General features: G+C 40.6%; 1 protein-coding gene across 1 annotated transcript in view; it reads right to left on the bottom strand.

Moving 5' to 3' along the window:
* Positions 1 to 15787, bottom strand: part of abca4a (ATP-binding cassette, sub-family A (ABC1), member 4a) — a 46178-nt gene that overhangs the window by 12194 nt on the left and 18197 nt on the right. The window contains exons 9-25 of the mRNA XM_034705807.1: positions 15141 to 15375; positions 14913 to 15052; positions 11255 to 11371; positions 10710 to 10907; positions 8676 to 8881; positions 8410 to 8586; positions 7996 to 8218; positions 5439 to 5660; positions 4815 to 5019; positions 4654 to 4731; positions 4205 to 4426; positions 2418 to 2595; positions 2164 to 2295; positions 1912 to 2051; positions 1646 to 1783; positions 1066 to 1244; positions 707 to 803 (exon numbers count right to left, since the gene is read on the bottom strand). Of these exons, the coding sequence (XP_034561698.1) occupies positions 707 to 803; positions 1066 to 1244; positions 1646 to 1783; positions 1912 to 2051; positions 2164 to 2295; positions 2418 to 2595; positions 4205 to 4426; positions 4654 to 4731; positions 4815 to 5019; positions 5439 to 5660; positions 7996 to 8218; positions 8410 to 8586; positions 8676 to 8881; positions 10710 to 10907; positions 11255 to 11371; positions 14913 to 15052; positions 15141 to 15375 (2887 nt within the window). The remainder of the gene's footprint in view (positions 1 to 706; positions 804 to 1065; positions 1245 to 1645; positions 1784 to 1911; positions 2052 to 2163; positions 2296 to 2417; positions 2596 to 4204; positions 4427 to 4653; positions 4732 to 4814; positions 5020 to 5438; positions 5661 to 7995; positions 8219 to 8409; positions 8587 to 8675; positions 8882 to 10709; positions 10908 to 11254; positions 11372 to 14912; positions 15053 to 15140; positions 15376 to 15787) is intronic.

The following is a 15787-nucleotide window of genomic DNA, read 5'->3' as shown; positions in this document are numbered from 1 at the left end:
ATCCTAACCCTAACCCTAAAACCCTAAACCCTAACCCCAATCATAATCCTAACCCTAACCCTAACCCTAATCATAACCCTTACCCTAATCATAACCCTAACCCTAACCCTTATCAGAATCCTAACCCTAATCATAACCCTAACCCTTATTCTAAAACTGTTGTATTTATATTTAGGTCTTAACATGAATTTTCATAAAAAACGAGTGTGTTATCCTCATTGAACCATGGTCTTTGAGGATTAAAGAAAAACCATTGCACTAAATATTGATTTAAATGGTTAGTAATGGAGTTAATAATGAGATTAAAAAAAGGTTTATTGGGATTTTTTTGAGTTCTGACACTTCTGGATAATTAAACATGCCCCGGGTCAAGTTGACCCACAAACATTATTGCTGTCCCTAAGAAACAAACATAACAGGAGGGTTAAATTACCTAAAGATACAACAGGTATTAGCAAAACTTCAAGTGATCATGGTGGCCGTAGCAAATCAACGCCAAGTGGTCCAATAGATGCATCAGTATTCATTTCAGTCAGTTCAGTTTCATAACCAGATAAAAACTCCTCCTTGGAGCTTTAAAGACATGTAGCTCTTTTGCAGTTAACATGTTGCAGGGACCAAAAACAAATTCAAGGGGATTCATTATGAACTTTGCAAAACATACTGATCTGTGGATTCACTAGACTCTAACCAACGTTGGCCTCACCATCCAGCTGTCTGTCCACCTTCTTCTCCTGATTGGCTTTAAACTTTGAACATCTGGAACATTTACAGGAACAATCCTTTGTGCAGTCACAGCTGACCTGCAGGATGAAACGTGTACACAAACATGGTCAACTCCTTTTCTAGAGCATTTCCTGAGTGCATTTTTTCTCACCATCTAACAGGGACTCAGATATGTGACGTCATTGTGTTGGTATTAATTCAAGTTTATGTCACAAAAAAATAGATGTTGTTCCATCTGTTTTCACAACCACTTAGTGTGATAAACTATGATTTGAAGTCAGAGTTTTAGTTGAAGAATTAACTTGTAAGTCATGATAATTTTTTAATGATGACACGTGCCTTTGGAGCCTCATGTTTTATCCGCCGTACGAGGGTGAGGTAAAAGCCAGCTCCGAAGCAGTTTTTGAGGAAGATGGGGGAGCCGCAGCAGTGGAGACGGCCCTGGGAGATGATGGCCACCCGGTCGCTCAGCAGATCGGCCTCGTCCATGTGGTGCGTGGACATGATTACTGTGCGTCCTGCAACATGAGACAGAGAGAGGGATTAGACAGGATTAATTGTAGGGGTGGGCGCACTAAGTCAACTACATGATTAAACGTTGTTACCTTCGCTAGTTGAAACCAGAAATACTAGTCTACTTTTCTTACACATAACTTCTTTATTTCAGGAGGTTTCCTAGTTTTTTTAGGTACCAGGGTTTCTAGATAAACTGTCAGACCTGTTGTCAATTGTCACACATATGACTCAATGTTTTGGGACCCAGTTTGAATTATAATAATATTTTTTCATATTTATTATATTGGAATTTATTAAATTATTACATAATCACATTTACATAACATTAACATATAAGCATGGTTTTATTACGTTCATGCAGTTAGGGCTTTTTCCCTCCTCTAGCCACCAGAGGTCAGCATACCTGCACGGTATTTGAGCAGCAGGTCCCAAATGGAGCGTCTGGAGTAGGGGTCCACACCTGAAGTTGGCTCATCTAGGATCACCACTTTAGCCCCTCCAACAAACGCCAAGGCTACTGATAACTTCCTCTGCATGCCCCCTGGAATAAAACATCATAAAGTACTGCTGGTGCACAACTCAGAGTGTGAGAGAGCATTTTATACATCCATGTAACACATACAAAAAGAATATAATGACTTATTTGGATGAGGGTTCAGCCATATAGACCTGAGAGATTCTGGGTCAGTTCATCTCTCTTGTGAGGCAGACCCAGATCCTGCAGCATGTTCTCCACCTCCTCCTCTGCCTCTGCTAGCGGACGGCCTTTCAGCAGCGAGTAGAAGAGGATGTGCTCCGCTACAGTCATACTGAAGTAGAGAAAATACAGAATGTGAGAAAAAAAAGGGGGCACTTAAGATGTATTTTTTTATTGGATCACAATTTAGATATTTAGTTCTGAGTGTGTGGAAAGATACACACTGCTGGAAAAGGATGTTATGTTGAGGACACATTCCCAGAGATAGACGGATGGTGTCCATATCCGTGCGGATGTCGTATCCGTAGATGGTGGCTGTTCCAGAGCTGGGAGGGAACATACCTGTAAGGATGGACCTGGGAGGAAGAGAGTAATTAGAGTTTTGCTACATATCCAAACTGAATAGGCTTTTTCAAAATATTCACCGCTTTACACATGGTTGCTTTTGTGTGTTAGCGTGAAGATAATCTGTACATACATGGTGGTGGTCTTCCCAGCTCCATTGTGGCCCAGGAAAGCAGTAATCTGACTCTCATAAAAGCTGAGGCTGAGGCCATCCACAGCAGGTGTTGGGCTGCCGCTGAACACTTTGACTAGGTCTTGGATACAGACACCTTTAACGAGATCAACTGGCTCTGCTTCAAAGAACTGCTGACCTGCAAACATAAAAAAAAGATATCACTCAAATATAACTTTAACGAGATGAAGGGTGCAGTAGATGCTCCCAATCTCCTTGCAACCATACCCACATCTTTTGGTCATGTCCCAAACTATATGAGTATTGGAAAGCTTTCTTTTCAGCAATTTCTGACATCCTGGGCCTAAAGACTCAGCCATCCCCTCATATAGCCATCTTTGGCAGAGCCTCGCTTGATTTGGTTACTACAAAAACGGAAAACAATGTGATAGTCTTTGTGTCCCTGGTTGCCGGGAAAAGAATCCTCTTGCTTTGGAAGTCTTCTCAACCACCTTTATTTAGAGTTTGGCTAAACAATGTTTTAATTCTGCTAAAATTGGAAAAAAATAAAATTCATGATCAGGAGCTCATCAGATACATTTTAGACCCACTGGAGGCCTTTACTTGATTATGTAGACCGCCTCCCTCCCAAGAAGCTGGCCCAATAGGCGACGGCCCCAATTTAGCCCCCCATTTTACTTTTTACTTATGTGCCACTCGTCCCTGGTTGCGGCCCCCCCACTGGAAACCTTTGCCCAATAAAAAATGGGCACCTGTAGGCGACGTGGGACATATGGGCAATGCTGGCTGATTTAAACTGTTTCTGACTGGGATGCGGGCAGTGAGCAAAACTAAGGCCAAAACTTCTTGCGATCGACATTTTGTATTTATTTATTTATTTATTTATTTATTTATTTCCCACCTATCACTTCATTGTATTGTATTGTATTTTATTTTATTTTAATTCTTTATTTTCCTAACTTGGGCTGGAGCTTGAGGGAGTGAGGTGTTGGGAGGGCAGATGTGTGTGTTTGTTTAAAAACAGAAAAATATTTGTAACTATTATACTGTATTGACTGTACTGGAATGATTTTGCAAAAAAAAAAAATTTAAATTAAAAAAAGTGTAACTCTAACAACATGTTTCAGCTGAGCTACATACACAGTAAACCCTAAATAATTTTGTAAGAGGCTTTACAAAAGAGTACAAAGGTCATTATCTTGCACCGAACATGAGACAAAGCTCTTTATCCTATATATCAGTTTGGTTCAGGTTCTTACAACATGTCACTTCCTTTCTCTTGGTTCATCTAGAAAGTGCCAAAATCTTGGTTAATGCCTTCGATGTAAATGAAAGGAGTTAGAGACATATGATTTCAGGGGATTGGAATTTCCTAGTGTGTGAAGAAAACCATTTCCATCACTTATTAACTCAGTGTGAAACTGAAGCTCACAGAGTGTGTGTTCACATGTCAAAGAGCAAACACAAACACAAGGACTCTGAGTTCACACACAATGATTGTGATAGACGGAGAGAGAAAGTGAGAGCAAACAGAGAGAACCTGGGAGGAGAACAAGTATTTGCTTGGATAATTGTTAAATGAGATATGTAACTAATGATGGGCGGAATTATCCTGCTAACTAGAAATCAGAGAAGAGATGTATATGGACAGACAAATGCAGCCGAAACATTTTATGATGTGCAATCTCTGCTGACGATTATAACTATGTGCAACAACAGATTTACAACTGTGCACCCTCAAAACTGAATGACCAGAAACCAGAAACAAATAAAAGGACAACTAGTACCGTCTTTCTCCTGCTCCTCTTCAGCCTGGTTCTCCCTCTCCATCCTCTTACGCTGCTTCAGGTGTTCACATGAGGTGTTCTTTTCCAGATTCCTGAGTTTCTCCTGCTCCTCCTCAATCTCTTGTTTCTCCTCCTGGTCTTGGTCTTGGTCTTGTTCCTGGTCTTGTTTTTCCTCCTCATTTTGGTCCTGGTCTGTGATCTCTTCTTGTTTTTTTTCCTTGTCTTTCTCCTGATCTTGGATTTTCTTTTGCTTATTTTCTTCCTTTTTCAGCTGCTCCTCTTTCTCTTTGTTTGGCAGGTTATCAAAGTCTATAAAAAAATAATCAAATCATTTAGAGACTGACTTAGGGCTGAGAACTCTTCTTTATTTCAGAAATAATCACATATATTAGTCTGCACTTATCTTTTCTTTTTGTGCATTGTGTAAGAAGAAAGAAATATGAGTGTACCTTTAATTGGAGCCACAGTGTTGATCCAATAACATGGAAGCAAGGGGAAGTAAAATGGTCGACCGATTCCGTATTGTCCTGAGATTGAAACAAGTGCAAATTTAAAACATGAACTCTAGTTTACCTAATCAAAACTTCTATTTTTTCTCTAATGCACTGACCAGGGAAGACATTGTCCAGGTACCAGGCCAGCACCGCATACAGCACAGTGTCCAGCCCCATCATACAGATGGAGGTGAGGAAGGAGAACTCGTCCCCTTCCAGAGGACTCGTCTGAATGTTGTCCCACTGCAGACCCAGACCCTGCTCCTCATACCTGGACAGGTACTCTGTCCCAAAACCAAAAGCCACCTGGGACAGCAGACTCTGAGGGGAAAAGAACAGGAAAAGTTTACTTTGTGGGCCTATGGAAAAACCCATCTATCGTCAGAAGTGTAGAGTTTCACTGCTGCACATTTTTTGCAAAAGCTTCAAAATTTGAAAGTTGAAAACAAGCTCCCCCTCAGCTCACCTCTCTACTTGTGTCTAGGTTGATGGAAAATGTTGTTGAATGAGCATTTCCAAAGACCCACTATTGTTAGGACCCTATAGCGGCTCTTCACAAACCAATGGGGGACGACACTGAGACTACTTCTATGTTTTATACAGACATTGACTTAACCTCTGAACAAGGCACACGATTAAAAAAAAAACACATCCAGCTTTTATGGTCAGCCCCACAGTTATCTAGTTAGCAGTCATGAAGTTAGAGGGCAGGCAGAGTTGAGATGAGATGTGACACCCACCACCAGGATCTTCGTGTCTTTGGTGATGTGTTCCTGCCAGGCGAAGCAGAAGATGTGCGGCAGGTAGAGGGTGAAGTAAACAATGCCGCAGCACGCGGCTGCTAGGTTGGTCTGGTTGAAGAAGACGCTGAAGAGGAAGCATTGCATGATGGTAGCTGTAGTGAAGGTCAGCAGAAAGAGGAAGAGGATGACAGGGTTGCTGTAGTTCAGGACTCTTCCACCCTGCAGGACAGAGACAGAAACAAAAGGGATCATGTTTTAACTGCGTACATTAAATCTGCATACACATCATGTCACTTAAACAGAAGTTTTCTGATGGAACAAAGTGAAAATATGTTGTCTTTTCAAATTGATTTTAATATTATCTTAATTATCCTAACAATCCCACAAAAAACGAGAATCCATGTTTTTAGGTAACATAAATTGTATAGTTATTACTTGTTCATATAGCTTGTTCTGATCTGCTGGATGTTGCAGAGTTTCTCCAGGATCAGCTGAGCTAATATGACTGTTTCATGGATATAAGATAATATAAGAAATATATTGTGATATCATTTTATTCCGAGTTCTTTTAGGGGAATTTTATGTCTTTCAAAATGTGTTTTATTTCTTTATCTTAGGTGTTTTTATGATCTGCCTGTTTTATTCTGCTGCCCATGCAAAGCACTTTGTAACCTGGTTTTTGAAAAGTACACTACAAATAAAATTATAATAATAATTATTATTAGTATTATTATTATTATTGTTATTATTATTATGAACCAAAATATACTGCATGGTGACATCGAAGACAATCAGACAAATGCTTAAAATATTCTAGGATTCCTTTGAGTCAAACAAATGAAATAAACTTTTCTAAAAATGTTTTTAACATATATACCTATTTCTGTCCAAAAAATGTTTTCTTCTACTTTTATTTGAAATGACATTCAAACTTATTTTCTATAACCTTTTTAAAGTATGTAAAAAATACTTAGGGATGCTTAAAATAATTTCATAAGTAGTCCACTTGTCATGTGACATAAAGAAAAGTACACTATATGAACATTACATGTGAAAAATCTGGTTAATATTTCTGTAATCTTGGTATGAAACATTTCTTTACATTATTGGTCCACTAGATGTCAGGCCAGTCCATTTTTTGAATGTCTGCTGAACACAGGTGATGAGTTGAGACTTTATGAGGTGCAGCAGTTAATCATTGATGGCATCATTCCTGCAGAGCAGTTGACATAATTCCCATGATGTCATGTGTTCACAGTTTACTCATTAATCATTTATCAGAACATAATCAGTTGAGGCTATTATCAATTCATTATTCAAGGAGAGAGATTTGGTAATGATTGACTGTAAAACTGTGAAGTATCTTTGCATTTACACATTGGACATGATGGTACACTGGATTAATCATTAAAGAGATTTCACAGGGGGAGCAAGTGTCTTTTGTAATCCACATTTTGTATTCCAAGAGTAGTGAGAAATGTAAAATAAAAGGATGATTCTACTATCTCTTAAACTGTGTCCTGTTTCTTGTTCATATGGGGTCTGAATGATTCACAGATAGAGACTCTTTGAAATAACTTCATGAGGTGGTGTCAGCCAACAGCAGTGAAACGGGCTGTAATAGCAGCATCAAGGGCGTACTGTGCCAGATCTAAGCTTGCCTACTTTAAGTGGGTTTTTTTTTGCAAAACACAGACTCAGACTTAAGACTCAGACTTGGACAGTTTTTCTAGGTGTGTTACATTTTAAAAGTCAGGTAGACCTTTTTCATGAGTGTTTTTCTTTTAAGTAGAAACATCTTTTTTTCCAAAGCCACCGAACTCCATGGACAAAACCACAACATTTTTTGTGGCAAAACACAAACATTGTTTGGTCTACCATTAGCTCAGGTGGTTTGTGTGCATTTTTGTGTTAAAAATACTCAGTTTGATCTGAACTAACCTTAGGAAACACCAAAGCCACACAATAACAAAAAACTGACAGATTCAGACAGCAGCACACCAGAAACTCTGGCAAGTTCAAAATACAATTTTTGTCAATGGAGTCTGGTGGTTTTCAAAATAACAAAAGAACATTGTGTCTGGTTAAAAAATAATCTTCTATATACAAATCTAGATATCAATACACATTTACTTTATGTCAAATCTATTTAATTTTGGTTATTTTTTGTCCTGTGTAATTTTATTTAAGTCGTGACCACTTGTTTAATGCCAGTTGTTGGCAATACTGCTGTTTTTGTCATAAAAGAAAATGTGAAAATGTGAAAAATAAAGTGTTCAAAAAAAATAAATAATGATCTTCCTCTTGAACAAAAAGGTTTGTCTCTGTAGGAACCTTTTTTGTAATGTTGTCAGCCATTACAGCCTGTTTTGTAGCTGATGACAACCAATCGACAGGAGCAATTCCAAAACTGATTGTTCATACAAGTCAATAAGATCTCAGAAATATATAGAAGTAGGACCAAGGTATAGAAAGTTTCAGTCTTCTCAAGAACTATATCAAACCAGAGGCAAATTAATGATACTTTGTATTACTTTAGTAAATCCTTTCTCACCATGATGATAGCAGTGAGGAGAGCCGTGCTGGTGCCCATCATCAGGAAGCTGTCAATGAACCAGGTGGACCAGATGACACCGTTTGTGACCCCGATGGCCTTCATGGTCTCCTTCAGGCGAAGCTCCTTCTCCAGGACGATACTCTTTACGATCATGGACACAGAGTAGACCCAGGCCAGCACCATGAAGATGGGGAAACAGCGATTCAACGTCAGCATGAATCTGGGCAGAGCAGGGGAGGAAGATGGAGATGATTAAAGTTGTCTTACAGAATCATGCATCTGAATTCAAAACTAAGTAGTTTGATGTAAAGTCATGACTGTGTTTGAAAATCAAAAGTGAAAAGACTGAACAGTCGAACCTTCTGTGAAATGTGAATGAACTTTTTACGTTAAATCATGTTTTCTACTCACAGATCATCCACATAACAAGGGTAGGGCATCTGCTGCAGGTATACCCCCAGTGGCCACTCCTTCCCAGTGTGAGTCTTGATGATGCCGTGCTCTATGATGTCCTGCAGGTAAGCAAAACCGCCCCAAACATAGCGGAGATCATCCATCGTATCAGCTCTGGGGCCGGGGTCCCAATACCTGAGAAATACACACATATATTTAGTGTCTACGTTTTCCATTATTACACTGAACCTTTTTTTTTTTTTCAGCTTCAATCTGAGTCTGACCTGTCTTTGACCTTATTGGTCCGCTCCACAGCATCAATATCCATCCTGATCTTGAACTTCACATGAGGTGGAACCGTGGCGGTCCAGGGGTACATGTTTACAAAGATGAGGCCTGCCAAGAACTTTGAGTCTTTCAGCAGGTCTAAGGCCCGAAGATTGACGGTGTCCTCATCAGGCAGAGGCACAAACTTATTCAGGTTCACACACTAAAAACAACGAGAGAGACGGACAGGTGTTAGTGCAGCCCACCTGAGTATGAGCAGAGCCGCAGAAACACCGGCACAGGGCTGTCTGTCCATGAGAGTATTACCTCAAACATTTTGGGGGATTTCATTAAACAGATCATTTGTGCTATATCACTATCTTTTTCTGGCATATTAACTATGCCAACATTTACTTATGAGCACTTTACTCATAGTGCAGCTCAGGTTGTTGGAGAGTACAGTGGTTTTGCATGTATTCTTATGGAAAACCATACAGATCATCAAAGTGATTACAGTTCAGGGAACTTATATTGTATATAAATCGGTGCCAAGTTTCCAGATAGAGGATAACAGAAATAAGAAGAATGAACCCTCAATGAACAATGCAAATCTGTTGATTCTGAAGAAGCTTTTTCCTCTGTCCTCACAGTAAATGTTGAAATGTTTTCCTAGATTAATGCACAATCTGATCTGCTGGTAATGCTGGAAAAAAATCCGGGGATCATCAAAACCATCATGGATTCATCCTTTGGGTATGTGAATGTTTGCACAAAATGACAAGCACTCTGTTGTTGACACATTTCAGTCTGAATAAAAGTGGACAAAAACCTAAAAAAAAAAGACTGGAATTCCTATACAAGTTGAATCTCCCAGAGTTGTGCATGTTGGCTCCAGTCACTGTGATCCACATCGTGATGTCTCTTCCCTGCAAAGCGTGTCTGACATAGCCATTCACTGTAGACTAATGCAAATAGGGAGGGCCTCAATCCAAAGGGAAACAATCCAAAACAACAGTGTACCCTCCAAGATTCTTTGCATAGGCATCTCAACAAACCCAAAACACACATACACACCATGTTTATAGTACTGAATACATGCATATATGCATTTACAGACACAATGTACACTTAACATGCCTAACAAATTATTCAAATCTCAAAGACTCCCACCCCCCCTTAATTCACCCAAGAATTCACCTACAAACACCACAGCCCCGCTGTGAGGAGGGATACTCATGCATGCCACCAACGTGCAGCCAACCAGCCATCAAGCCCACGGTCATTGTCTCTGCTGTATAAAGGACGGAGGATGGAGTGACAGCTGTATCTAATCGGCCTCAGTCCTTCCCACTCTCTCTGTCACACTCAAGTGCTGTAAGCTTCAACTCGCACAAAAACAAAGAGCACCAACCATCCACCCAGCCGTGCCCCGAGGTGCCCCCCGTGTCACCCCCCAGAGCGACAGCCCTCTCATCCTGATTAGCCTCCACAGAGAAAAGGCGTGATTTTAACTTTGTCTCTACTGCATTGCTCTTCTAAATGTGCACCGCCCTCACAGGAGAAGGTTTGTGATGTTTTTTAGGGGTTTTCTTTTTACCCTCCACTCCATCAGCAGAAGACAAAAGAGGCTTGACAGCTTGTTTGTTGCTCTGGCTCTCGCCCACCTGGGCAGATCGCTGTGTCTCTGAGAGGGGGGGGACAAATTGCAGAGACCGGGGAGAGCTTATCTAGACGCAGATTATTTTGGCAACCTGAAATCAACATGTGACAAGGCCAGTGATAAATTGGATTATATAATGAATAGGCCTGTCCGAGAACTTGACCCCCCAGGTAAAGCGATTCTTGTCCACATTCTTTCTGTCCACAGGGAGAAAAGGTAGAAAAGTTGGTAAAAACAATCCTGACACTTAATTGTCATCTGAAAAATCTGGAGCCTCCTTTGTCTAGTCAGTATAATTCCACACTCATCAACATTTCTCAAACCCAGTTGTATTATAAAGGCGAGTAATTTCAAGATGCAGAATAGGATAAAAGAGTAAAGTCGCACTCACGTCCCCGTACTGGTTCAGCATCCGAACGACCCGGTTTGTGAGGTTGAAGAGGTCTCTCCAGTCAAAATCAGGAAGATCAGGAGGACGGTCCTCTGGTGAGCCATTATGCAGGAAGTTAAGGATGTGTTTGGAGGAGAATGGAGCATCTTTCAGGGTCCGGTCGATAAAATCCATCACTGATGGGTTGCGGATTGTGTCCTGAAACAGAAGGAAGCAGGGAAACAGACTTTATGTAACTTCTGTTTTCACTGGTTAATATTATACTGAGACAACTGTAGTAAAATCCACTAACTCTTCAGACCAAAATTCCATAGATACAGGAAGTAGGCAGATATTTGGCATTACATGTAAGATGAATAACAATGTAGCAGTAAATCTTAACCATGCCATCCATAAATGTGACTGGAGTGATCTTGAATGCTGTTTGTGCTTTATACATTTACTCTTGCAATATTTCATTATATCTTAGAGGAATTTTGTGGACTTATTTCAAATGGCTTGTGGTTTCAATTTTCTATCATTGACAGATCATATTGTTGTCATACCCGGATCATCTTGACTTGAACTCCATCTTGGAAAAAAGACCAGATTTGAGGGGCCACCTCCTCCCAGGCCTTCCCCATCGTCCTCAGACGCTCCAGCTCTTCAAAGGTGGTGTTTGCCTGAAGGAGAGATGAACATATGTGTAGAGCTCTGACATACATACTCCAGAATATAAATTCTAGGACAGCCTGCCACTGAAATGTTCTGAAGTTTCTTATTGACATGTCCCTCACAGCGTGAAGTATTCCCTGTTGGACAGGAGGGGGAGTACCGTGAAGCAGGACACGACAGAAAAGGACGCTGTGGTAGTCACTTTGTAATGTATACTATGTATTAAAGATGGCGGGCAAAGTAGAGTACGACTCCATGATGACAGAGAAGAGCATTCTGGGAAGCAGAAAGGAGGATGATGAAGCCTCATTACGAGCATGAAGATCACACTGGTCATGCATCAGGGATACGATATAACTAACATGCATTTTTCAGAACATTTCCTGCTGCATTCTTACATCAGCTTAGCCTGACTTCTTTCTGAAGTTTAACCAGAAGGCTAGTGGGAAAATTTCAGAGAAAGATGGAGTGAAACTTTGGCTGTTTGTGTTCAAACCAAGCGGCAACCTCTGGTCTGAAAATATGAGTCCAATGCGGAAATGCTAAAAACTGCAGTTCATCAAGGATCTGCTTGAGGCTGGAAGTACCGGAAGTCACATACACATGAATGGGAAAAAGACGATCTTTACAGCAGAAATAAACATGTTCACAGCCTGGTACAAAAGACAAGTGTAGTCTGGATAGCTCATTTCTCGATCGGCTCTCACTGTGAGGGGGGTGAATTTTTTTTATAAAGTGGCAATTTCGAAGATATTGAGATTACGAGTCTTCCAATGAGAGGCACAGTTGACTTGATTGACATAAATACATTTGTTGATGGGCAGGAATGAAACAACAATCTACACTCATACAAGAAGCTGCCTATGTGCTTGTCTACATTTGTTCATCTATTTATGCTATAACATGTACTTATGTTGAGGTTTTTACAAGTTTTTTAACTCTGCATATTTTCATGTGTAGTTGTTATGCGCCTCTGTGTTTGCTTGCTCAGTGTTTGTCTTGGTGTCTTTACTCTGGTTGCTATGAGAGTGTAAATCCCTGTAAATGACACATAACTACACCCAGAAACAAACAAGATCAGAAACATGGGGGACAATATTGGCAAACATGCAATTAAAAATGTGTGCAAGAGAGGGCAGGGGAAACTGTACTCTGTGTACACGTGCACATGTTTACACAACATTCAGACAGTGAAATTCACACACTGTCACAGATCCCCTAATCTCCTGCTACATACCATTCCCACATCAAACTCTCTGTGAAAACAGGCTTTGCAAAGACAACACACACATTCTCGCACACAGAATTCCCGCAGGCTCAGTCAGATAATCAGAAACTGTGTAACAAATGCTCCCAGTGCCAAATTTGTCAAATATTTACCGCACGCTTATCGTTAAAAAGCCTGGTTGTGTGGGGGTACAGTGCTTTGTGTGGCAAATACCAAAGGCTGGCTATTTCAGTAATCAGTCATGTGCAGTGGGGGATGAAAGCCCTCAAGAGTACACCCAATTAAACGCCTTCCTCTTGTGTGTGTCTGATTTCGGGCGACAATGGGGACAATGGAGCCGGGGTGACAATGGGGGCCGTTGGTGACAACTGGCCGAATGCATTCGGCCGGCCCAGTGAATCCCAGTCAGGTTCCCACAAGTGAGCGCTTCCTCATTCCCCAGGGCAGTTTAAAACAGCAGGCAGGAGGAGGTGGAGGAGGAGGAGGTGGAGGGAGGGGGGATTCTATAAGGAGAATTCTTGCAGGGGTCAGTTGAGGGCCCTTGCTGACCTTGTGTATTTTGTGCCTATCTCAGCATCTACCTACAAATTTTGCAACACAGAGGTCACTCATGACCTTATTCATAAGTACAATTGTTGCTTCTTTGCAGTTGGGTAAAAAAAAATGAATGTAGCTTGCTGAAAGGTTCACCAGTATCACCAATATTTAACTTCTCATATCTGTTGTCAAGTCAAAGCTAACGAAGTTTCCAAGAACATCAGTAAAAGTATCAAAATATAAATATGCATTTTTGTCAATGTATGGTCCTATTTTTGAATTAAGAAACAGAGTTTACATTCCTTTATTTGAATGTACCAGAATCAATTTTAAAATATATATAATGTAGCAGTTTTTGACTTTGTTTGAAAAGTTTAAATTTCTGTTTTGGTCAATGTTGAGTTTGAGCTTGAAGAGAGTGTTGCAGACTGTTACATGGATTGAAAAAAGGATCTTATTCTTTGACATCAAAGTTTGTCCGTTTTGACTCTTAGAATAAAAACCTGAATCTGTCAGGGGCGAAACACAGCAGCTTTGGGTGGTTACACTTTGGGCAAGTATCCATGTCAGTCATTAAAGCCTGTTTCTCAGCTGTTAGCTGGAAAAAAAACTTATTGTACACTTTAGTCATTTAGTCCCCAAAAATTGTGAAATAAAGAATGAGGGCCCAGGTTTGAAATACTGAATTCCCCCTTTACTGTGAGCTTTCCCATTGCACCACATGGACCCATGCAACCACATAGAAAATGTTTAATATTTTAAACTGTACATAAAGAAATATCAAGGATAACGTTTTGATGGCAGGATGCAGGTAATATCTGTACAGGAGTATAACATGTCTCCTCCAAAAACAAAGTGATGCATGACAGAGGGAAGGAGGAGAAAACAAAGAGGCTGAGGAGGTCATGTTTTTGGTCTTTTAAAGTAACAGATTAACCCCTTGGTCATTACGCTCTTAGTGCAATTAAGATCCCAATCTGAGGAAGAGGAAAACAAAGAGGGCATTAAAGGTCAAGAACCAGGAAGCACCAGTGTCTGTGTGTGTGTGTGTGTGTGTGTGTGTGTGTGTGTGTGTGTGTGTGTGTGTGTGTGTGTGTGTGTGTGTGTGTGTGTCTTTGTGTGTTCGTACATCTTAAAGGACCGAATCCTACTGCTTACATAACACTGAGAAAGCCATGGCGCCAGTAGACTGTGTGGTAGTCACCACAGCCGATCAGCATGTGTTCCTCCATTGCTACCAAACCATCCATGACTGCTGCCCCCCACCCTGAGGGGCTTTGACCAGCACGTATCTACGTCTACTCACAAAGGGCTGGACATGTCGCCAGGAAAGCTGATCCTCTCTTTAGCTGAAGTGTTTTGTTCCTTGCAGAACTTGTGCCAAAGAAATAAAAAAAGTGATTGACCTTGAGTCTTAGAAATCCTCTAAAGATGTTTTTTTTAATTCATTTTTAATCATTGCTTACTCTGTCGACCAAAATGTTGCTGTAGATGCTAAATTTCTCTTTATTCAATGATCCAGGAAAACTTCACAGCTTTCCCGCTATTTATTAGAGATGATTGAATAAAAGGAGAATTCATCAAATCTTGTCTACAAAAAACTTGGAATAGCACCAAAAAAAAATCTGCAACAAAGTAGAAAAATTATAATTTAAAGGCTTAAAAGTTGCATCTGTGCAGGATCGTATGGTTCACTGTAACAGTGATAAAAGGGTAAAAAGTTTCCACTGTCTTTGATGTAATAAACCACAGAAGCACATCATGCTTGCATAAATGCTGCTTACATTTATTATGATCTGCCTCGCAGCCGGTGAATCAGGGGCGTAGAGGATCTGTCCCATCAGCATGGGTTTCACCGAGTTCCACACGATCCTGGTGGCAGGGTTTGACTCCAGCTCTCTCATCAGATCATTGCAGAATGGAGCTGCAGGGAAAGGTAGTCCTCATACCACATGCAGGCGAAAACGTCAGACTGGAATTAATATTATAGAATCTCTAGAACATCAACTCACTGGTGCTGTTGTCGTAGGTGTACTGGTCCTGTGTCCTCCCACCGCTGATGCCAAGGAACGCTTTGTAGTTATTGTCCTCGTACCAGTTAAAGGAGGTGACTCTGGAGAAAGCACCCTCAGAGTATCCACACATGAGGCTAGAGGCAGCAGCCATTACCTGCTTGAAGGCCAGATTGTTCTGGAGGAGTGGAGTCACCACCTGAAGAAGCTCCCTGGAGCTGTTCCTCTGGTACAACTGTGATGAGGGGAGGGGAGCTTTAAGATCTGACATTATGACTGTTTCATGTTAAGGATAAGAAGCAACATGAGTGATGGTGATTCATAGAGTTGCATTTGGTGTCTTGGCTTCTTGACATAAAAATCATATACTGACGTCTGAAAGTTAGAGCACAGAGGTTAGATGGGCAGGAATCTCTTCCTGTTTGTTGTTTAAAACAATAAGCAGGAACAAATGTGCAAGAACATTGATGGGAAAATATGTCTGTTTAGAGAAGAAACACTGTCCTTGTCCGGTGAAAACTATGAAACGTAATATCTGAAACAGTTAAGAAGTCAAAAAGGGGCTGATAATAACTATATTATCTTAGCCTCACCACCAAAAATTGCATGTCTGTTAAGATAAAATAAAGGCTACAAGTTATACATAC

The sequence above is a fragment of the Notolabrus celidotus genome, chromosome 17 (genome assembly GCF_009762535.1).
Source record: "Notolabrus celidotus isolate fNotCel1 chromosome 17, fNotCel1.pri, whole genome shotgun sequence".
In the NCBI taxonomy this organism is placed as follows: domain Eukaryota; kingdom Metazoa; phylum Chordata; class Actinopteri; order Labriformes; family Labridae; genus Notolabrus; species Notolabrus celidotus.
This window is presented reverse-complemented; position numbering and strand designations above follow the sequence as displayed.